The 24040-nt window shown below is 42.4% G+C and overlaps 1 protein-coding gene across 1 annotated transcript in view; it reads left to right on the forward strand.

The window, feature by feature from the left end:
• LARS1 (leucyl-tRNA synthetase 1) overlaps positions 1-24040 on the forward strand; it is a 57484-nt gene that overhangs the window by 22473 nt on the left and 10971 nt on the right. The window contains exons 15-28 of the mRNA XM_084778191.1: positions 961-1038; positions 4745-4830; positions 4916-4981; positions 5061-5143; positions 5969-6107; positions 6539-6751; positions 7511-7568; positions 8786-8849; positions 12798-12981; positions 14788-14878; positions 16057-16197; positions 17616-17756; positions 18371-18481; positions 20279-20389. Coding sequence (XP_084634317.1) covers positions 961-1038; positions 4745-4830; positions 4916-4981; positions 5061-5143; positions 5969-6107; positions 6539-6751; positions 7511-7568; positions 8786-8849; positions 12798-12981; positions 14788-14878; positions 16057-16197; positions 17616-17756; positions 18371-18481; positions 20279-20389 — 1566 coding nt within the window. The remainder of the gene's footprint in view (positions 1-960; positions 1039-4744; positions 4831-4915; positions 4982-5060; positions 5144-5968; positions 6108-6538; positions 6752-7510; positions 7569-8785; positions 8850-12797; positions 12982-14787; positions 14879-16056; positions 16198-17615; positions 17757-18370; positions 18482-20278; positions 20390-24040) is intronic.

Raw genomic sequence — 24040 nt, forward strand, 5'->3', positions numbered from 1 at the left:
GGGATTGCTTACAGTGTTAGAGGTTTAGTCCATTCTCATGGGGAGTGTGGTGGCATGCAGGCAGTGTGGTATTGGAGAAGTAGCTGAGAGGCTTTCTTTTTTAAAGATTAATTTATTATGAACTGTGTTCTACCTGCATGCCAGAAGAGGGCACCAGATCTCATTATAGATGGTTATGAGCTACCATGTGGTTGCTGAGAATTGAACTCAGGACCTGTGGAAGAGCAGCTAGTACACTTAACCTCTCAGCTATCTCTCCAGCCTGTAGCTGAGAGTTTTGTATCTGATCTGATGGCTGACAAAGACTCTGGGCTTGTCTTGGGCTATTGAAACCTCAGAGCCCACCAGCAGTGACGCGCTTCCTCCAGTAAGGCCACATGTACTCCAGCAAGGCCACACCTCCTATTGCTTCTCAAGCCTTTCCCTGATGACTAAGCATTCACATATACAAGCCTATGAGGACCATTCTTTTTCAAACCATGGAAGTATTTTGAATGATATTAGGAGCCAACACTTAAATTACTTAAAAATATGTATTTATTATGTGTACGATTATTTTGCATGTCTGTATGTGCACCACATATGTGCTCAGTGTCCTTGGAGGTCAGATCTTCAGAAACTGCAGTTACAGATGCCTGTGAGCTCCCATGTGGGTGCTGGGAACTGAACCCAGGTCCTCTGTAAGAGCAACAAGGGCTCTTCACTGCTGAGCCGTCTGCCCAGATCCAGTATTTAACTTACTTAATTCACAGAACAATGCTGTAAAGGGGGCAGTATCGCCTCCAGATACAGGCGAGGAAATGAAAGCACAATGAGTATTGGTTTACTCGGGGCCAGCCAGCTAGCGGGTGGCAGAACTGGGATTCAGAGTTGGCGGCTATGCTCCATGATCGATCCTACACAGGGGAACTTGAAGCAAATTTTAATTATTTTGTATGTTTCCTCCCCTTGTCCTTGTAGATAATGCTGGTAGATGGATTTAAAGGACAGAAGATCCAAAATGTGAAGAAGACTATTCAGAAGAACATGATTGACACTGTATGTGGTGGCCTGTCCTCGGGAGGCTGTTGGGGAGGAGCAGTTAACTAATAGACCTAAGAATATTATTAGCAGCACATTCTGTAGTAGAGCACTGTGTAAAAAGACAGTAGAGTTTATGGCAGGAAATCGGCCTGTTGGCAGCTCATTTAACTTCCGTGCCCTGTAATAGGGATGAGGTTGTGCCCTAAGGCCTACGTGTGTGTGGTGGTGCATGCCTGCCATTTCGGTGTTTAGGAGGTAGAGGTAGGGAGCTCTCAACTTCATGGCTAGCCTGGGCTACACAGACTCTGTCTCAGCAGAGCTCCTCCCGCACAACAAGAAAAATAAAAAGCAAAGCTGCTGTGTGCAGAAAACTTTGGGGATGGTTCAGCAATGGCCATTTTAGGATTTGGCACTGTGGCTGCATCCTTTTTCCCTTTCTTAGTCTTCCTTTGATAGAACTCTGCTTTGCTCCTTACCCCTTGAAGTTTTGACTTTCGACAGTCATATTGACCCCTGATTCAGAGACAGTGTTATTTATGCTTACTAAATTCAAAAAACACAGCTGCTATCTGTGCCCAGGAGGCAGAGGCTTGAGGAGTATGAGTGCACCACCAGCCTAGATGCTGGCTCCATAACACAACAGGTTGGAGAAGACAAAGCAGCAGGCTGGAATTCCAGCCCTGCATCCCACATTGTGTGATGGCGCGTGCTTGATAGCCAGTGCCGAGGAAGTGGAGACAGGCAGATCCCAGGTTCACGTCACCAGCCTGCTTAATCAGCGCCAGGCCAGGGAGAGACCCTGCCTCAATGGGAAAAAAGATAGATGGCACCTAAAGATGGTGTTTGGCTTTTATATGCACATGCACATACATATACATGAACACACACACACACACACACACACACACACACAGTTAACAGAAAGCCATTTACTCTGTCCTTTCATGTTCTTTTTAACTTCCCATTGGAGAGGACAGCTTTCAACTTATTAATACTGATTTTTCAGCTGTCATACTTCTGTGTTTCTGCCTTTATCTCTGTTTCTCTCTTCTTTTTCTGGGACATGGTCTCACTTTGTAGTCTAGGCTGGCAACAAACTTTTGGAAATTTTCTTGCTTCAGCCTCTCAGGTGTTGGGATTATTGATATGAGCCATTATGCCCAGCTTTCGCTATTAGATCTCTAATCTAAATGCTTATAGTGTATTTTGTTGTTGTTGTTTTGATTTTTGATTTTTCCAGAGACAGCCTGTGTGATAGCTCTAATTGTCCTGGAACTCTGTAGGTCAGGCTGGCCTTGAACTCATAGAGAGCCACCAATTCTGCTTCCCGAGTGCTGGGATTAAAGGCGCACGCCACCATCTGACTTTATTTTGCTTTTTTGAGGCAGGGTCTCTCAGTGTAGCCCAGGCACTAAAACCGTCTTTTTCCCACTTCAGCCTTCTGTGGCTGGGACTGTAGCTGTGCTACCACACCTGCCAGAGTGTAGTTTTGTTTTGATGTTTCCTTAGGTGTATTTGTCAACCACTGACTTCCTACTATCAAGATTTTAATTTTTAAAACAGATTTATTTATTTATTTCGTATAAATGAGTGCTCTGTCTTCATGTATACCAGAACAGGGCATCAGATCCTATTACAGACAGTTTTGTGCCACCTTGTGGTTGCTTGGAATTGAACTCAGGCCCTCCCTGAGAGCTGGTATTGCAGGCATGTCCCACCATGCCCAGCTGTTTATAATGTATACTGGATTAGTCACCATTGTTTTTGAGACAGGCTAATCCGACTGTGATATATAGTATTTTCTTCTCCAGTTTTTGTTTTCCCTTAGAATTAGTAGTTGCCCATGTACTTAACAACCTATTTTAAAACTCGAATCTAGTCTCTTTGCTTTAATTCCGTGGCTCCTCTTCTGTTTTCCCTGCTTATTGTAATAAAGTTATGTCTCTAGTAGCTTTCTGGTAAACATAAATCCAATTCTTTTTTATTTTTTTATTTTTATAAATCCAGTTCTTTAAGTTGAATGGGAGATTGGTAGATATGGTACCAGCAGCTGATGTGCTCCTTTCAAGTAATCCTCTAATTTTTCTGTGTTCTCAACTTTGCCCTATAGTTTAGAGATTTGCCCCAGATAATAGGCCTTTGACATACTGCTGGCATGGGCTTGGGGGCAGTTACTGTCTACATGGCGAGTGTCCTAGTTTGCTTTCTGTGGCTGAGATAAACACCATGACCAAGCAACCTGAGGAGGAAAGGGTTTATTTTAACTTGCACTTCCAAGTAATAGTCCAACACTGAGGGAAGTCAGGGCAGGAACTGAAGCAGGGACAGAGGTAGGACTGTGGAGGAAGGTTACTGGCTCATGCTCAGCCAGCTTTCTTACATAACTCAGGCCCACCTGCCTAGGGATGGTGCTACCCAGAGACAGCCTACAGGCCGGCCTGATGTACAGAATTCCCCAGTCGACGTTCCTTCTTCCTGGGCGACTCTAGCATGTGTTAAATTGACAATACAAACTAATCAGTACACTTTGTTTTTTTAAACATTGGTCTGTCCTCTTTTCAGTGTCATCTTTTTCCAGTTGCAAAATCATGCCATAACATTCATTCCTGAGCTTTTGGAGACTCTCCAGTGCAAGTGCGGTTTCTCCTCAGCTTTTTCTTCTGGTTAAGATTCAGCTAGCTTTGCCTGGGCTTGAACCCAGGGCCTTGAACATAGTTACAACCCCTCTCCTACAGAGCTCCATGCCCAGCTTCAGCTGCCTTTATTTCTGTTGAAACAGTTATTCACTTAGCCTTTTCTTTTCCCATTCTACTGGTCTCTGTAGAGTTAGTCCATCCTTCATCTTCTTTATTGTCAGCTATTGGAGTTTTTAGAGGGAGTTAAATGTCTATTTCTGATTCACTGTTTGCAGACCAAAAGTATAGCTATTTAATTTAGATTGAAGAATTGCATTGTAAGTACAGAGTAGTGAGTCCTTTTATAAATAATATTGGATTTTAGTTTTAAAAATTATCCTAGCATAAGTGTTTGGCTTTACACTGTATTAAGAGATATTTACGCGGGGCGCGGTCGCACACGCCTTTAATCCGAGTACTTGGGAGGCAGAAGTAGGCAGATCCCTATGAGTTCGAGGCCAGCCTGGTCTACAAAAGAAAGTCCAGGATAGCCAGGACTGTTACACAGAGAAACCCTGTCTCAAAAGCCTTAAAAGAAAAAAGAGAGATGTTTACATCAAGTAAAAATAAATAAGAACCACGTTGTAGTTCATATTGTAGAGCCCACGTTGTAGTGTAGAGGAACAGAGGTTCAGGATCGACCTCTGCTACATAGCATGTTTGAGGCTAGCCTGGGCCAAATGAAACCTTTGCTTCAAAAAACCAAGAGTAAATAAATTGGTCAATTTTCTATTTGGAACTGAATTTTTTTATTGCTCTAAATCTTATAATAAGGTTTTTCATGTTTAATCTGTATATTTATTTTTCTTTTAAGAACTGGTGTCGTGCATTTAGTTTTTTGTTTGTTTGTATTTTTATAACAAAGATAGGATAGCCCAACTCTCAGTCCTGATTAGAAAGTGCTAACATGGTGAGCAGCTTGCACAGTGGTCCACTTGATGAAGTGTTTAGAAAGCAGGTGTTGCAGGGAAAGGCAGCACCGGGCCTGGGGAGGGGACAGCTTGATTGGATGTGACAGCTGCCATGTCTTTATTTCCTTCATTTAGGGAGATGCACTTATCTACATGGAGCCAGAAAAACAAGTGCTGTCGCGGTCTGCAGACGAGTGTGTTGTGGCCCTGTGTGACCAGTGGTTAGTCCCTGTTACCACAAGAAAATTCCCTGAGTCACTTTGGTCGTTTCTGACATTAAGAGAAGTTTACTTTGTTCATTCCCAGGTACTTGGATTATGGAGAAGAGAACTGGAAGAAACAGACCTTTCAGGGCTTGAAGAACATGGAAACGTAAGACGGGAGAAAATAAGCGGGACAGGGAGTGAGGCTGATGGAGGAGAGGACACACCGTGGCCTTTGTTCTTCTTAGGTTCTGCGAGGAGAGCAGGAAGAACTTTGAAGCATCCTTAGACTGGCTACAAGAACATGCTTGCTCAAGAACTTACGGCTTAGGTCAGCAGACTCCCCATACTTCTGTCAGATAGACAGAAAACACCCTTTTCCTTGCCTTTCTTCCCCCTTTCTCCTGGTGTTTGCTACGTTGGAAGTGATAGGCTTTGGTTAGAAGATGAGGAAAACTAGGATGTGATTCTCTGTAATCTACCTAATGTTAGATATAGCCCTTCTGATCCACATGGCTTTTATATTATGATCTGTTTGTATGTGCACGCATGGTGTATGTATATGGTATGTACACATTTATGAGGAGGGTGTACATGCCTGTGCACGTGTGGAGGCCAGTGGAGGATGCCTGGTCATGTTCCATCACTTTCACCTGACTTCTTTGAGACAGACTCTTGCTGATCCTGGAGCCAGGCCAACAGCCAGAGTCCCATTGACCCTCCTGGCTCCCCCTATAGTGCCAGGGCCAGGGGATTCAGGATTCTACATGGGTGCTGTGTTCCAGATTCTGGCTTCTATGTGTGTGCAGCAAGTGTTCTTACTTAAAGAACTCTCTCTACCCCTGTGTGACATTTTTTTACTAAAGCACTCCAGGCGTTCACCTAGTTTTGGTTTTGTGCACTTCTTTTATCTTTATAAATTATTAAAGGAGAGTTTAGGGCTTCTTAGTGTTGGATGTAGCTCAGTGGTAGAGTGCTTGTCTACAGTATGCAAGACCCAGGGCTCAAGTCCTAGCATCACCAACAAAGCTAAACGACAAACACCACACCCACAACAGCAGTAGAGCTTCCTAGGTAAGCAGCCCTGAAGATGTGGCGTCTACCAGTGGCCGTCTCTTGGCTTCGGTCAACATGAATCTTTTTCTTTGTGTTGCAGGCACTCGCCTGCCTTGGGACGAGCAGTGGCTGATTGAGTCACTCTCCGATTCCACCATTTACATGGCGTTTTACACAGTTGCACACCTGTTGCAGGGGGGTGACCTGCACGGGCAGGCCGAGTCTCCACTGGGCATCAGGTTGGTACATAGCTGAGGAAAAGAAGTGGTTCAACTGCACATGTTGTGACATTTTGGTTTATGTATTTAGAAATCCATTCTTTTGTCTTTATTTTTCTCAAGAATTTGGCTAGCAAGAGGCATTCACTTTAATCCCAGAATTTAGGAGGCAGAGGTGGCCATTCTAAGAGTTGCAGGCCAGGTTGGTCTACATAGTGAGATCCTGTCTTTAAAAAAAAAAGAGTTTGCTTAGCAATTTTTTGTTATGTTTTGCTTTTTTTGCTGTGCAATTGAGAAAGCTGATTAAGCTCCCCACCCCATGCCTTCTCCATTCTTAGGATCTGTTTGTTCTTGTTTGATATTGTAACTAATTTCAATCTTAATTCATGATTAGGTGAAAATTCTGATTCTTTCAAAATAATACTGTGTTGGTTCACTTTATTTCAACGCAGACCCCAGCAGATGACTAAGGATGTTTGGGATTATGTGTTCTTCAAGGATGCTCCATTTCCTAAGACTCAGATCCCAAAGGAAAAGCTGGATCAGTTGAAGCAGGAGTTTGAGTTCTGGTATCCAGTGGACCTTCGAGCCTCTGGCAAGGATCTGATTCCAAATCACCTCTCGTATTACATTTACAACCATGTGGCCATGTGGCCGGAACAAAGGTGAATGCTTAGTCTGTGTGGGTGCATTTATTGATGGTCAATAAGGGCATCTTAAGGCTTCAAGTCTAAAGGAATGGCTAAGGAGGGGTTAGCTGGATTTGTCCAGCATGCATTAATGCAGAATGTGTGCCTTCTCCTGTCTTATACCAACAGCCCAAAGAGTATGCTCTATATTTCAGGTCACCAGGGCCTAGTAATCTGCTTGGTGAAGTAATGCAGCAATCCTAAGACAGGTTGTAGAGTGCATAATGCAGTGTGTAAAGATAAAAGACTGCTTGTGACCTTTCACCCACCATTGTACTTACTCCCCTCCACTTTGCTATACTGTTTTGTTTTCTATTTTCTTTTGGAACAAACACTTATGCATATTCTGGGAGTTGAAAGCTATGTATTTTTATTCATGCAAAGGTAACCATAATGATCTTTCGTTTCTTTTGCATAATAGCATATTTTCAAGATCTTCTGGTGTTCATACTTGAGTCCTGTCTATGGCTTAAAATAGTTGCTATATTTGTCTTCATACCTCACAGAGACAGTCCTTTGGTTCCTTTCTGTTGCTTCCTGTTGAAATCAGGAGCACAGCACAGGGAGCACTTCTGTGGGATGAGCTCTAGAACTGCAAAGCAAAGCCACCTGCAATTATACTACATGGCCTTGTCTCAACAAACTGCTCATTGTTAACATTTACTTTAGGGTATCATGAGAAACTGCAACTTTGTTTACTTTTTATTTTCTGTGTTGCGACATGTGCCTGTGAAGTGATAAGTGGCCTGTGGCTGTTCGAGCAAATGGACACCTGCTGCTCAACTCAGAGAAGGTGAGGCTCTGGGCAAGGCTTTTCAGCTGAGGAAAAAAAGATATAGAAATATGAGTTAGTTCAAATTAAGAAAAAAAAAACGTAAACTCTCTAGGACTAATAGCATAAACTAAATTTTAATCTTTGAGTAAACAAAACAGATAGTACTGGGTTTGTTATGATGTTGGTATTGAGGATGATACAAATTAGGATGGAGGAGAGAGATGAAAGAAGCTAAGGACAGGAAGCATAAAGATCTTAGAACTGTGACCTTTCACATGCCTCTTAACAAGTGGAGAGAGTGCCTGGCATCTTGATACTGTGACTTACAGCTCTTAAAGAGCTCCCTGCCCGCCAGGCCTACATAGTGAGGCCTGTTGGCTTAGTTTATTAACAATTAAACTTTATTATACAACCCAACTAGCATATACAAGAAGGAAAAAAAGGTTAAAGGGATAGAAGAATAAACCTCTTGGAATCCTTTGGCAGGACGGGTCTTTAGGTGTCTCTGTCCCACGAGCTGGTCCAGTTCCTTCCTCTCTCTCCGCGCCTTCTCCTTTTCTCCTTCTACCTCTTGTTTTTCTCTCCCCCACCTTCTCAGTCATATGTAAAGGGCGGTCCCTTCTCCCTTTGAGGGTCAATTAGGACAACAATAGCCACGGTGGGGTTCCTAGGTAGGCTTCCTGAATTCCAAGCCCAGGAAGGCTCCAAACAGTCTCTCACAAGGTATTCATGGTGTGCCCCAAGGGTAAAGCCCGCCAAGACTGCTTCTACCTGCGACAAAGCTTAATCTTTCCCACAGAGGCCCTTTTAGAATAGGGCATTTCCTAAGTCTGCTGCGACTGCTGCTTCTCTAAGTGCTGCTGAAGGTCCTGAAAGCCTCACTCTACCCTCAGGAGTGAATCTATTTTGCTGATGACTCTGGGTCAGCAAGCCTCTTCTCTCTGTAAGCAGCCAGTGTTCCCTGTTACATGCGAGTCAGTTCTGGCTAGCCCAGCCTTATGGAGGTTTAGTGAGACCCTGTCCTAGCTGCTTGGAGCCTGGGAACCTAGACAGTTACTTGATAGCCTCAGGGTCAGGGCTTGCCTCTCTTCAGTCCTGTCACCCTCCTTAGCCTCCCCACTTCAGAGTCTTCTGCTTTTAAGCCATCGTGACCAGTCTGGTTAACTTGATTTGGATTGTTTTAATTATGTATGCTGTTATTAATGCCTGACCATTACCTTTTTTTTCCCCTTCAGATGTCAAAATCTACAGGCAACTTCCTCACTTTGAGCCAAGCTGTTGACAAATTTTCAGCTGATGGTGAGGACACATTTTCATCCTCACTGCTACTCAGATAGGGCTGCAGAAGATCAGTTGAAATTGTTGCTTGTTCTTTTTCTTTTAACAAAAATTTAAGTACTCATGTTTTCTTTGTGGCTAAGCTGTACAGTATTTAAGTTAAAACATGAGAATTGCTGATAAAATCTATTCAAGAAAAAACTAAATGTGTTTAGAGACTTTAAAAATGTTAATGTTTTGTGCATTTGTATCTGATGTATGTCTGAATGTGAGCATGCTCGTACTGTGGTGCCTACTTATGTGGGGGTCAGATGACAACCCCTGCCCCCCCCAACAACATTGTTTACAGTGAACAGATGACAGTTTTTTGGAGTTGATTCTTTCTTCACCTTGCTTTGAGGCAAGGTCTTTCTTATTTTTCCACTCTGCTTCAGACTAGCTGGCTGGCAAACTTGTGGGTGATTCTCCTGAATTTTCAGAAGCTTTACCAGAGGTTATGAGTTGAGGCTGATAACAGTGATCTATGGGTGTGAACATGTTTAGAAGGTAGTTTGACATGCACATCTGATCCATCTAGTAAAACCATAGAAGTTTCTTTCCCATTGGGACTTATGACCTTTCCAGCGACAGGTTTTGTCCTGGCTTAAAGTACCAGACATGAATTTCCTCTTTTAGAGCAGGCCTTAAATCCAGCTGGAAGGCTGTTGATCTTACCCGTGACAGCTGAGCCAGTATTGCACAAGCAGGCAGGCCTTGCCTGGCGTGCCGGTGTCTCAGCACACAGAGTCCATACACAAGGAGGAGTGCTGGAGACAGTGTTCCACCAGCAGCCAGCAGGGTATGAGTTCTCAGTTCATTCCCAACTCACATCTGCATGTCCTACAGTCAAAGCATGTATATGTGGTGTCTTTGGCCATGAGGTCTTAACATCTAGTCCTGGCGTACACCAACAGCAGTAGCAATAGCTTTAATGGCGTGTGGGGCCTCAGGGGCTTCCCTGGTCAACAAGTCACAGGAAGGTAGCCCATCCCGGGCACTGGGGTTTTTATTCAATAACCTATGGCCCGTGGGAGAGTCAACCATGTATGCATCTTCTGTCTTTTAATTAACCCAGGCCCAGCTGGGTACAGAGTAGTTAGAAGCACTATTATGCCTGGTTGTCTCTCCAACCTGCCAAACACTCAGGTTAGCGTTAAGTCATCTATATAACAAAACCAGAGGGTAGACAGGATAAGGCAACGTCTTGAGCCACCATCATGTGACAGAGAGTGAGGTTACAAAGATGACCTTGGTGAAGCACTCTGAATTCTGTTGTCATCTGTCCTTAGCGAGTGTCAGGTGAGCCCAGAAGTTCATAACTAAGAAGTCAAACTTAAGCAGGCTCTAAGACTGCATGGAAAGATTCCATTTGGATCAACTGCTTGCTCCACAGATGAATGTTGGGTACAGAGCATGGATAGGAGAGAGATGCTGACTTAATTAGCTCCCTCCATCCCCTAGTCATTCTCTCTGAGCCACTATATGTCCACATCCTGGAGCTCTCCCATGGAGCCTTTCTACTTTTTTCTACACCTAATACACTCAGTGGTCCTGACTTGATCTGCTTAGACTGACTTGGAGGCCAAGGTCAATGTGGCCCTGCTTTCCCGTGGTGTACCTACTGGCTCCCTTGGTAAGAGTGGCCCTGAGTTGGCATAGTGGCTTGTTGGCTCTCCATTCACCACACCTGGCCACTGGGGAAGTTCCTGACTGGGCAAACCGTCTCTACCCCTAGTATAACTGTTTTCTGGTGGGAAATGTACCATCCCTAGGCTGGGAGGATAATGACCTACCCCTGGGACAGGCTTGGTTGTGTTTACTTGTATTGTTATATCATGGATGTCTTTTGTGAACTGCTCCTTCGCACAGTTTGGCTTCTGTCAACTCTTTCCTCAGGAACTCCATCTCAGTGCTAATCTTGCCGCATTTGTCTTTGAGTAGCCCTGACAGACCTCTGCCTTCTGCTTTACCTTTTTCTTATTTCTCTTGCTTGTTCTTACGGTACCTTTCTATGCTGGTCTAAGTCACCAAGAGCTGCCAAAGCCACCAAAGGACTCAGCTCCAGACCAGCCTTGAGGTCCATGTTTGACTAGCCCTTTCTTTACTCCTCTGTGAACACAGTTCTATCTGGCCCAGTGAACTGGAGTTCAAATACAGCTCCTTTCATTCCTACCTTCTTAATGGTGTCTGCCCCTCCTCCTCTGCGGTTCTCCTATTGCTGATATTTATGGGGACTTGAGATGGAGATAAGCAAGTCTTTATAACGGCTTTCATTGGCCAGTCCACCAGGGACTAATTGCCCTCACACTGCCACAGGTTATGTAGCCTGTGCCTTAGCAGGGATGGGAGATCACATTACTCATTTTCTGCCTCCACAGCACGCAGACTGGTCCCGTCTGCTCCCATGTCTTGCAGCTTCATAAGCCAGGGCAAGACAGGCTGTCATTGCTTGTTTTAAAAAATCTCCCAAAATTTGAGCTCTCAGCAGTTCAAGAGCTGAGAATTTCTGGATCACATGCTCCCATCTGCACACTAGATTTCAGGTTTTCCTTTTTTCTACAAAAGATTGGATTTGAGGGGTATCTTTTATTGTTTTTTTTTTTTTACCATGTTCTGCCCATCCTCCTCACTGTGAACCTTCCCATGGGTTCCAGGTTGTTAGACCCAAGAACTTTTGAGCATAGATCTAATCTTTTCTTCTGTCCTTCAAGCTTTCAGATGTGGCAAGCCTGTACCTTCATCTCATCCTCTCGTTTTTTCTAATTTATTTCCAGAAAAGAGGCTAACACAAATGCTGCTGCTGCCATCTCCCTTTCTTGTTACAGTTGCTCCTTTATACAAGCGGCTTCCTGCGTGGCTGCCATCTTGGCCTCAGATGTGTTTCTCAGTACACACAGCAGAGGCCAGGCAACCTCTACCACTGCTGCTGATAATCTCGACTCTTGAACACTAATCTTAAAGACTGCAAAATTCCCTCTAACCCTGTAACTGTTTGCAGGGCATCTCCATATTCATGTGGGACACCCACTCATCAAGCAGGCACATCATCCCATACAATATAAATGAAGACTGCCACCCTGGGATTCCTCCCACAGATGCTCTTAATCCTGAAGGCTCAGCCTTAGTTGCTTGTCTCACTACTCAGAGCAAGAACCAGGCCTCAGTAACATTATCATCTCAACATGCCTGGGAAGAAACACATTGTACTGAGCGTGGGCAAACTGGTACAAATGCACACAAATAATACAAATGTGATACAAAGGAGAAAAAGTAATTCAAGTAGTGGAGAGTCTTAGTTTTGCTGTTGGTCCAGGACAATCATATATAACATTTGTTACTTCCTAATTTATATGTAAGGATTGCAGTGTACCAACTGGATGCATAATTTTTTCCTAGAATGTGAGTGTGTGGGTTGGTTTTTTTTTTTTTTGGTCTGTTTTGAGACATTACATCATAGCTTGGGATGCCTTCAGACTTTCTATGTGGCCAAGAACTTCTGCGTCTAGCTCCCAAATGCTGGGATTACAGGTGCTTGCTACCATACCTGGCCATATATATGTAATTATATATATTTGGTTTTTCATACACAGAGTTTCTGGCTGTCCTATAATTCACTCTGATGACCAGGCTGGCCTCTTAACTCACAGACATCTGCCTGCCTCCCAAGTGCTGGGATTAAAGGTGTGTTCCATCACTACCTGGTCAGTAACCAAGTGTGTTTTGTTTTTGTTTTTGTTTTTGTTTTTTTCGAGACAGAGTTTCTCTGTGTAATAGCCCTGGCTGTCCTGGATTCACTTGGTAGACCAGGCTGGCCTTGAACTTATAAAGACCTGCCTGCCTCTGCCTCCCCAGTGCTGGGATTAAAGGTGTGTGCCACCACGCCTGCTTCAGTAACCATGTTTTTAAGTGACTGATTTTGTTTTCTTTCAGGAATGCGCCTGGCTTTGGCTGATGCTGGTGACACTGTAGAAGATGCCAACTTTGTGGAAGCCATGGCAGATGCAGGTATCCTCCGTCTGTACACATGGGTAGAGTGGGTCAAAGAAATGCTCGCCAACTGCAGCAGCCTCAGAAGTGGACCTGCCAATTCATTCAATGATCGTGTGTTTGCTAGGTAATCCTGGGCCAGCGCTATGCCATGGGAGTTGCCGAGTCTGGTTTCCAGGGGTCTGTTTTTCCTTTATCCTAAAATAAGTTAAATAATAGAAACAGTTGCTATTTGTCTCGGACTTACCTGTGCTAAGTACTTTTTTCTAACTCTGGCCTCAAAGCAACCCTGTGTACTAACAGCATAGCTGCCTCAGCTTTAGAGATGAATGCCTTGATGCAGTGAAGGAAACTTGGGGTGTGAATTTGTCTGTATCTCCAAAACCTCTTCGCTGTCTCACATTACAGTGGGGTAAAATGGTGACAAGAAAAACAGGTTAAGAGAAAAGGAGACATACCTTCTACAAACATTCAAGATATCTGCTGGCCTTGTGCCAGGAAGGATTTTCAGTGCTGGTGCTAAAAGATGAGTAAGACTTGTGACACTAGCTGTGAATTCAGTAATAGGTATAAGGAGGATTCAGGGGAGATATGAGAATTCTGGGTTTCTTGAAGAAGTAGACAGTAGTTTTACAAGGAAAGGAGAAAACATAATCCCTGGCAAGAGAAGGTATTCGAAGTACAGTATATGTAGGTCAGAGACAAAAAAATAAAAGATACCAGAGCCAGGTCAGGTCAAATTAAATTTGGGATGATGAGAGATGTGTTTCCTAATAGCTGGTATCCATTACTTAACATGGTGTCACCTTAGTCAGGTGATTATTATAGTGTGTCATGTTCTCCCCCATCCTGGGTCTCTCTCTGTTACACCTCTGGCTGTCCTGGACCTCTCTTTGTAAACCAGGCTGGCCTCGAACTCACAGAGATCCACCTGCCTGTCCTTCCTGAGTGCTGGGATTAAGGGTATGTGCCACCATGCCCAGCTCTTTCTTTTTTTTTTTTTTAATTTTTAAGATTTATTTATTCATTATATATACAATGTTCTGCCTGCATGTGTGCTTGCCCACCAGAAGAGGACACCCAGTCTCATTACAGATGGATATGAACCACCATGTGGTTTCTGGGAACGATACTCAATCTCTGGAAGAGCAGACAGTGCCCTTAACCACTGAGCCATCTCTCCAGTCCTATAATAGTTTGTTTAAGCATCATTAACATTGTTTTCTTGGAGAAAGTGTTTGGAGGATACAAGGTCTCACACTACCCTAGGTTGGCCTTCCTGCCTCAGCCTCTCCAAGTACCTGGATTACAGGCCACCATGCCCAGCTCTACCAAGAAACCTAACAGACAACAACAAAATACTGTTAAGTGTGTTTTTATAAATAGGAGTACTGAGTAGTAAAAGCCGGCATTGCATACAAATAGATAGACAAATAGACTACAGTTTTAGGGAGGACAAAGCAGCAGTTTTGTCTTAGGCATTTTTTTTTTAACCAAAAATTTTAAAAGTCTCTGTATGTGAGGAAGAGAAAACAACCTCGGGATTTGGTGCTTGGTTTGCACCTTGTCTGAGACAGGGCCTTCTGGGTAAGCCAGGCCAGCTGGACAGGGGGCTTCCTGGAATTTTCCTGTTTTGGCTTCCCATCTCTCCCTGGTGCACTGATAGCACAGGTGTGCACCACAGCCTCTGCGTCAGTTGGCTTGGCATTTGAACTCAAGCCCTTAGGCTTGTACAGCAGACACTTTACTCACTGAGCCAGCTCTCTGGTCCTTGTATTCAACAATTTGTAATGTTTTGGTGTCATATTCATTTTGTTGGTTATTCATCTATGTGGCAGTTTTATATAACATAAGTAAAATATATGATAATATGAAATACATAAAACATATAGTTGCCTTTAAACTGAATAGATTTTCTTTCCCTATTCAATAGTGAAATGAATGCAGGAATTATAAAAACAGATCAAAACTATGAAAAGATGATGTTTAAAGAAGCTTTGAAAACAGGTTTTTTTGAGTTTCAGGTATGCTATTCTTTTGGTGTCTAAAACATGTGAGCATTAATTCAGTGTATTTCCTTCTTTTTCTTCTTGCTATGAAATAATTGCATGTCTAAAGTAAAGACTGAAAATCTTTTCAATGAGTTTCTAAGTTTTCTGTTAAATTGTAGTTTTAAAGTAGTTTTCTTTGACATTATGTCTATGTATCTATTTAGGTAGAAAACTGCTCTTATTTTACTCCTGGGCGATAAGGAGAGGTCCTCCTGTCTCCACTTAGGCACACCATGTCCTGATGCACAAAAGCATTTTAAATGGATAAGTACCAAGGCAAAGGTGTAAAATTGGTTGCCATCATCCTGAAAGTCCACTAGGTGTCAGTATTTCTCCAAGTTTGGCATTTCAAGGGCCACATGTAGCTTTACTCAATCAGTTTTGTAAAATGTCACATTGGGATTTATGTAACTTGGTTTTCAGATGTGGTTAAATAAGGCCAAATGCTGAGCATAGAAATTTTGCATTCATACTCCTTTATGTCGCTGTTGCTCTGGGCACTGCTCAAAGCCTGACCATAGAAAATAGTTCAGAGATCTAGCTTTACATCACACTGACATAAACATGCCTTAGGAAAAAAAAGAAAAGAAAAGAAAAAGAAAAAGAAACAAAGAGGGAAGAACAAGTTAGCTGAGCATGTGGGCTCCTGCCTGTAATCCCAGGACTTGGAAGAGTAACACGGGAAGATTGCTATGAGTTTGAGGTTAGCCGGGATCAAAGAGCATGCTCGTTTAAAAAAAAAAAAAAAAGAGCATGCTCATAAAAATGGAGGCTGGGCAGGCCTAGAATACATTGTAAAACCCTGTCTCAGAAATCCGAAAAATTCTGAGACTTTTTTTTCCCCTTGAGATCAAGAAAATTGGAACAATTGGAACAATTTTCTGGTTTATTTTCAATCCAGGGCCTTGCATGTGCTAGACATGTAGGCTTGCTACTCAACTACATTCCTAGCCTTTCTTGAGATTATTAATATAAAGATAATATTCTCTGGATAAAGATTGTTTTTATATTATAGAGTTTTAAAAATAATGTGAAATTTTTATAGCTTTTAAAAGACTATTCTTTAATGCATTAAAACCAAGAAAATGAATTTTTTACCTTTATTTTAAAGAAGATGAGGAAAATGACAAAACGTTTGAAATTTTGTGTAGGCAGCTAAAGACAAATACCGTGAACTGGCCACAGAAGGGATGCACAGAGAGCTTGTGTTCCGGTTTATTGAAGTTCAGACAATCCTTCTGGCTCCATTCTGTCCACATTTGTGTGAGCACATCTGGACACTGCTGGGAAAGGTACACCATTGGGTTTAAACTGTCCTGGGAGGTATGGTTTGGCCTTAGTAAATAAGTGTTGCGATAATGTTGTTACTTATGAGAAGTTCAGGAATAATAATAGGAGATTTATCATCATAATTCTAATAGTTTGAAAGATCCGTACAGGGGCTGGAGAGATGGCTCAGTGGTTAAGAGCACTGACTGCTCTTCCAGAGGACCTGAGTTCAGTTCCCAGCACCCACATGGCAGCTCACAACTATTTGTAACTCCAGGATCTAATACCCTCACATAGACATACAGACAAAACAGCAATTAAAAAAATTTTTTTTTATTCTCCACCGTTGAGTGAAGAGTGAGTTCTGACTCTCACACGAACTCTGGTGCCCCTTTTCTGACCATATCCCCTGGACGGGGAGGACTGGCGGCACCCAGAGGAATGATAGCAAGTTACCAAGAAGAGACTCGATATTCTAAGAGCATATATAGGGGGAGGAGGTCTCCCTCAATCACAGACAAAGGGGAGGGGAGAAGGGGGGATGTGGGAGGGAGGGAGGAATAGGAGGAAACAAGGGAAGGGCTAACAATCGAGGTGTAATATGAATAAATTAATAATAATAAAAAGAAAGAAAGATCCGTACAGGACAGATACTATATTTGTGGTTGTATATATACATATACATTTGTATATGATACTATGCATGTTTTCTACTGTTTGAGTATGTTCAGATATACATTTGAATGCTTGTGTAATATTGTTCTTCCAGTGGTTAAAAGGGTAGAAATATTTTAGAAAGAGACCTATAAATAACAGAGCAAAGTGCTTATAAACAAAAATATAAGGGTATGTTTATATAAACGTTCTTGTTTTATGTAAAACTCCTAGCATATATAGGGCTTATGTATAGAGCAAGGATGCTATGTCAGCATTCATAGTGTGAAGATAAATTCAGTTATTTCTCCTAGGCTTGCAGATCAGTAGGTTGGCCTGTCTTGTGTTTCTTTCCAGTCTCCTTAACCAGGCATTTGTGTTTTTCAGTCTATAAACACATGCAGAAATGTTCTAGTGATCTAGGTGCTGAATAGCCATACTTTTAATACTGGATGTATTAATAGGATAAAAGCGGAGAGCGTGCATAATTTATATAATAATGATTAAATTTAGGCAAATTAGCATTACATAATTTTCTTTGAAAGTGAGCATATGTGTGTGGGTATTAATATGCTTGTACAAATGGATGCTAATTAAGAATGTAGAGTCAGACTTCACAGCTTGAGTTCCAGGGAACATTAGATCAGGGACTGTGGAAGTGTGCTATGTGTAGTCAGGTTTGAACTTGGGGCACTCGATTACAGATGGTAGCTGTGGTGTAAAACTGTAAGCAAGGCCTGGAAAGCAAGTGTTGTTTAATCTCACTCAATCTTTTTTTTTTTTCCAGCCTGATTCAATTATGCATGCCTCATGGCCTGTGGCAGGTCCTGTGGATGAATCCTTGATCCGTTCCTCACAGTACCTCATGGAAGTAGCACATGACCTTAGATTACGGCTTAAGAATTACATGATGCCACCTAAAGGGAAGGTGAAGTCATCTTTTAAACAGTTTTTAAAAAAGATCATTCTTTAGGATATGTTGTCACATAGCAAACTCCTGAAAACTAAGTGATTAAAATGGGTAGTGCTGTGTGTACTGTGGATTCAGCTCCAAAGCGTGTACATTCTAACTTAGAGGTCTGAAGCATGTATGTTCTATCTGTTAAGAGTCTGGAGCATGTATGTTCTAACTGTTAAGGGTCTAGAACATGTATGTTCTGTAACAGGTCTGGAGCATGTATGTTATAATGTTAAATGTCTGGAGAATGTATGTTCTAACTTTTAAAGGTCTGGAACATATGTGTTCTAATAGTTAAAGGTTTGGAGCACATATGTTCTAACTGTTAAATGTCTGGAGCATATGTGTTCTAACTGTTACAGGTCTGGAGCACCTATGTTCTAACTGTTCCAGGTCTGGAGCCATATGTGTTCTGTTACAGGTCTGGAGCACGTATGTTCTAACTGTTCCAGGTCTGGAGCATATGTGTTCTGTTACAGGTCTGGAGCACATATGTTCTAACTGTTAAGGGTGATGGTCTAGGAGCTGAGTGTTCTTATCTTTGGTTCACACAAGAACCTGTGCTTTTCTTTTCTCCTGTGCAGAAGACTGACAAGCAGCCACCACAGAGGCCCTCACACTGCACCATCTATGTGGCAAAGAACTACCCTCTCTGGCAGCATGTCACCTTGTCGGTCCTGCGAAGCCACTTTGAGGTGATGTTGATTTCCCTCAGTATTGTTGTCTGCTGAGGCTATTTTTGCTTTGGTTTTAGAATGTTAGCAGTGATGGGGAGGGAGCAGGCAGGTGGCCTTTTTCAATTCTCTCCAGGCAGAGGGTGTCCTTGGTAGCTTATACTGGATGCCGAGAGGAATGCTACCCTTTTCAACATTTCTGAAGCTGTCTTACAAAAAAAATGTAGCAAGCTTAGTTGTTTGTAATTAATTTTTCTTTGCATGTATAGTTAGAATGACGAAGCACAGGGATGGAATTTACCTTTTGAACTTATTCAGACTTTAACAGTGATTGAATTTATGAAGCTCAGCTCTTACAACATTTGGAGTAAATTGAAGCTTTGCTCTTTACAGTTTAAGAAATTGATGCTTATTTTGTAATTGCTGATGGGACAGTCTCTTAAGGATGACTGTGAAATGAGATAGTTCTGTTTGTAGGAGGCTCAATGTTTAAACTTAGTTTTAACCTTTTGCTTTTTTGTTTGTTTGTTTGTTGTTGCTTTCGAGACAGGGTCTTACTGTGTAGTACTGCCCAGCTAAGAGCTTGTTTAGTAGACAAAACAAACCTCAAGTTCACAGAGAGTCCTTCCTCCCGAGTGTTGGGATTAAAGATGTGAGCCACCACCACCCAGCTCTAACTTTTCTTAAAAAAAAATTAATTATTTTATGTGTATGATTAAAGTTTGTATATGTATATAATTTTAACTATATGTTACCTCTATGTGTGTATGTCTGTGCACCATATACGAGCCTATACATTGGTGACATATGATAAATGGTTTGTTTTTCTTCTTTTTTTGGAGTAGATAGAAATGATACTATTTTTAGCATCAGAAACTCTAGACAGTCTTTTTTTTTCACATTTGTAAAGGAGCATATTTTTCTTTTCTTTTAAATAAAGATTTATTTACTGCTGTATTTTAAGGCTTGTCTGCACGCATGCCTGCACACCAGAAGATGGCATCAGATCCCATTATAGATAGTTGTGAGTTGTCATGTAATTCCTGGGCACTGGACTCAGAACCTCTGGAAAAGCAGCCAGTGCTCTTAACCACTGACCCATCTCTCCAGCCCTAACAAAGTAATCATATTTTAGGGCTAGAGAGATGGCTTTTGCCAAGGACCCAGATTTGGTTCTTAGCACCTTTGGCTGGCTGCTCACAACTGCCTGCTAGCTCCAGGGGAGCCCCTTACCTCCATGGGTGTACACACACACACACACACACACACACACACACACACACACACACACACAGTTGGGGGGAAGTAGTTATATGTATTACAGGGTGTGAGGTGGGGCAAAGCTTAGAGGTAGGAGCTCCCCTAGCATGGGTGAGGACTCGGGTTCACGTCCCAGTATTACAGAACAACAATAAACCCCTTTATAAACAAAAAAGGAAATGCATTGCTCTTCCATTTTAATATGACCAATGAAATGATAAGCTTTTTGGACTTGAAGACAAGCTCTTTATAAGACTGTGTCAGTCTTTTACCAGGTAAATGTGTCTCCCTGAAGGGCTGCCTTCACTAAGGAAGATAAATACTCAGTGCACCGCGCTGTTTCTCATTTGGACTGACAAGCATGCATCTCTGGTTCGGAGAGGAAGGCCTTTCTGCATCAGCAGCCGAACTCTCACTTGATGCTGCCAGGCTGAGCACCCTTCTGTAACAGCTGGCCGAGGCCACCCTCTGTGTCTGTAGTCCCTGCAGGCATACCCGTGGTCTTTCATCACATTTTAAATAAGTCTCTTTACACCCCTCTCCTGCTCCTATTTTTAGGCCAATGGTGGAAAATTGCCTGATAACAAAGTCATTGCCTGTGAACTAGGCAATTTACCAGAACTGAAGAAATACATGAAGAAAGTTATGCCATTTGTCGCCATGATTAAGGTAAGTGGGTATATACACTGGACAGCTGCGGCCACTTGAGAAATGGTTAGCTAGGACAGGAGAGGGAAAGCAAAAAGCCTTGGGCACAGTCTCCCTCAGTGACGTGCTACAGTAGCACTTTTCAGTTAGTGATTGTGAGACAGGAATGGTCAGATTTTGAATTTACCTGTAGAACTGCTGACTATGTGAAAATAAGTATTCCAGAAGAAAGTTAACCTAGAGGCTGCACCGAATTATTCCCATGCTCTGCGTTCCTTCCTTTCCAATTTTGGGGAAGAAATGCATTCTTTTGGCTTATGTTAGGGTATCATCAGTAGATCCTGGGACTGGAACCATGCTTGTACATTTCTATGGCCTTAGCTGAGCAGCATGAATTACAGTAATATTGCTTAGAGCTGGGTTAGTGGATAGATCTGTGACTATTGATCTTTTAAGCTCAGTGTCAGATTTTTCTTTTCTTTTTAATTAATTAATTATTTTTTTGAAACAGGTCTCATTATGTAGTCCTGGCTAGCCTGGAACTCTCTATGTAGATCAGGTTTTTTGTTGTTGTTGTTGTTGTTTGGTTTGTTTTTGTTTTTTGAGACAGTTTCTCTGTGTAGCCTTGGCTGTCCTGGACTCACTTTGTAGACCAGGCTGGCCTTAAACTCACAGTGATCCACCTGCCTCTGCTTCCCAAGTGCTGGGATTAAAGGTGTGCGCATCTATGCCTGGCTGTAGATCAGGTTGTCCTCAAGCTCACAGAGATCTGCCTCTGCCTCTTTTTTTTTTTTTTCCTCTGTCTGAGACTACACAGAGAGGGTTTCTCTGTGTAGTTCTTGCTGTCCTGGAACTCCCTTTGTAGACCTAGCATGCCCAAAGCTCTGGGTCTGATCCCTAGCACCACATTAAACCAGATTCGCTGCATACCTATAATTCCAGTACATGGTTAGTGGAGGCAGGGGGATAAAAATTTCAAGTAATTACATAGTAATTTGAAAACCAATGTGGTTTACACGAGAGCCGTCTAAAGAAATTGACTTTCTAGTACTTTTATGGGAAAGGAGACAGAACATAGGTGATGTCTTACTCCATTTTCTGCTGCTATAACAGAGTACCACAGACTGGATGACCCTCCCCCCCCTGCACCCCCTCCCCCCATTAGCATTTCGATGTAGTGCTTTGCAAATGTTAGGGAAGCATCCTGCCACCATGTGACATCCCTAGCCAAGGCTGGATAATTTGTATAAACACTGGGAGTTTGTTTGGGTTGTGCTTCTATAGGTAGAGAAGCAAAGACTAGTACTGGCACCTGCCTGGTGTGCTGTGTCCCACAAGAGAAGGGCAGGTGAGGAGCACCTGCAGTATGCATGGGTCAGTAACTGACACTCCTTATACAAAGGCACGGACCTACTGCAGATGGTAAAGTAAAGCAGTGGACAGGTGGAACAGTGTGGGGCCACTGTCCCATGAATGGAGCACACTATATTGCACAGCTGTAGCTGTGCTTATGAAGTTGGGCCACTAAGGTTATGCTTTCAGCAGCAATATTTAATGTTGAAGAAAATTAAGAATAAGAAGTTGTTTGTTGAATATCACAAGATTATCTGAATACCTATATAGAATGACAGTGTCAGATTTCTGTAAGCTTTGCAGGAATATCTTTGAGAATTTTAATATTTGCTATCTTATAAAATTTAAAAAAATTAGATCAAGGGAGTTTTTTCTTTTTCTTTTTTTTTTCTTCATTTTTTTCTCCTTTATTAATTTATTCTTGTTACATCTCACTGGTTATCCCATCCTTGTATCCTCCCATTCTTCTCTCCCTCCCATTTTCCCCTTATTCCCCTCCCCTATGACTGTTCCTGAGGGGGATTACCTCCCCCTGTATATGTTCATAGGGTATCAAGTCTCTTCTTGGTAACCTGCTGTCCTTCCTCTGAGTGCCACCATGTCTCCCCCTCCAGGGGACATGGTCAAAGGTGAGGCACCAGAGTATGTGAGAAAGTCATATCCCACTCTCCACTCTACTGTGGAGAGTGTTCTGTCCATTGACTAGATCTGGGTAGGGGTTTAAGGTTTACCGCCTGTATTGTCCTTGGCTGGTGCCTTAGTTTGAGCAGGACCCCTGTGCCCAAATCTGCCTATCATAATGTTCTACTTGTAGGCTTCTAGGACCCTCTGGATCCTTCTACTTTGCCATTCTCCCATGATTCTCTCATCTAGAGTCCCACTAGAATGTCCTCCCCTCTGTCTCAGTTTCCTGGTAAGTGAAGGCTTTTGTGGGACATGCCCCTTGGGCTAATATGCAGATATAAGTGAGTATATACCATTTGAGTCTTTCTGCTTCTGGGTTAACTCACTCATTATGATCATTTCTAGCTCAATCCATTTATCCACAAATTTCGGGAATTCCTTGTTTTTAATAGCTGAATAGTATTCCATAGTGTATATGTACCACAGTTTCTTTATCCATTCTTCTATTGAGGGACACTTAGGCTGTTTCCATGTTCTGGCTATTATGAATAAGGCTGCTATGAACATGGTTGAGCAAATTTTCTTGTTGTGTGCTGGAGCATCTTCTGGGTATATTCCAAGGAGTGGAATAGCTGGGTCTTGAGGAAGCCCTATTCCCATTTTTCTGAGATAGCACCAGATAGATTTCCAAAGTGGTTGTACTAGTTTGCATTCCCACCAGCAATGAAGGAGTGTTCCTCTCTCCCCACATCCTCGCCAGCATGTGGTGTTGCTTGAATTTTTGATCTTAGCCATTCTGATGGGTGTAAGATGGAATCTCAGAGTTGTTTTGATTTGCATTTCCCTGGTGATTAAGGAGGTTGAGCATTTCTTTAAGTGTTTCTCAGCCATTTGATATTCCTCTGTTGAGAATTCTCTGTTTAGTTCCAAGCCCCATTTCTCAATTGGGTTATTTGGTTTGGTGGTGTTTAATTTCTTGAGTTCTTTATATATTTTGGATATTAGACCTTTGTCAGATGTAGGGTTGGTGAAGATCTTTTCCCAGTCTGTAGGCTGTCCCTTTGTTCTCTTGACAGTGTCTCCTGCCTTACAGAAGCTTCTCAAGCCTCATGAGGTCCCATTTATTAATTGTTGACATTAATGTTTGGGCTGTTGGTGTTCTGTTCAGGAAGTTGTCTCCTGTGCCAATATGTTCCAGGCTCTTCCCCACTTTTTCTTCTAAGTGACTTAGTGTCTCTGGTTTTATGTTGAGGTCTTTAATCCACTTGGATTTGAGTTTTGTACAAAGTGACAAATATGGGTCCAGTTGCATTTTTTTACACATAGACATCCAGTTAGACCAGCACCATTTGTTGAAGATGCTATCCCTTTTCCATCGAATGGATTTGGCTTCTTTGTCGAAAATCAAGTGACCATATGTGTGTGGATTCATATCTGGGTCTTCGATTTGATTTCACTGATCAACCAGCCTGTTGCTGTGCCAGTACCATGCTGTTTTAATTACTATTGCTTTATAGTACAGTTTGAGATCAGGTATGGAGACTCCTCCGGACACCTTTTATTGTACAAGATTGTTTTAGCTATTCTGGGTTTTTTGTTTTTCCATATGAAGTTCAGAATTGAACTTTCAATGTCTTTAAAAAATTGTGTAGGTATTTTGATAGGGATTGCATGGAATCTGTAGATTGCTTTTGG

Source organism: Acomys minous, assembly GCF_964271855.1.
Source record: "Acomys minous genome assembly, chromosome: 4".
Lineage (NCBI taxonomy): Eukaryota > Metazoa > Chordata > Mammalia > Rodentia > Muridae > Acomys > Acomys minous.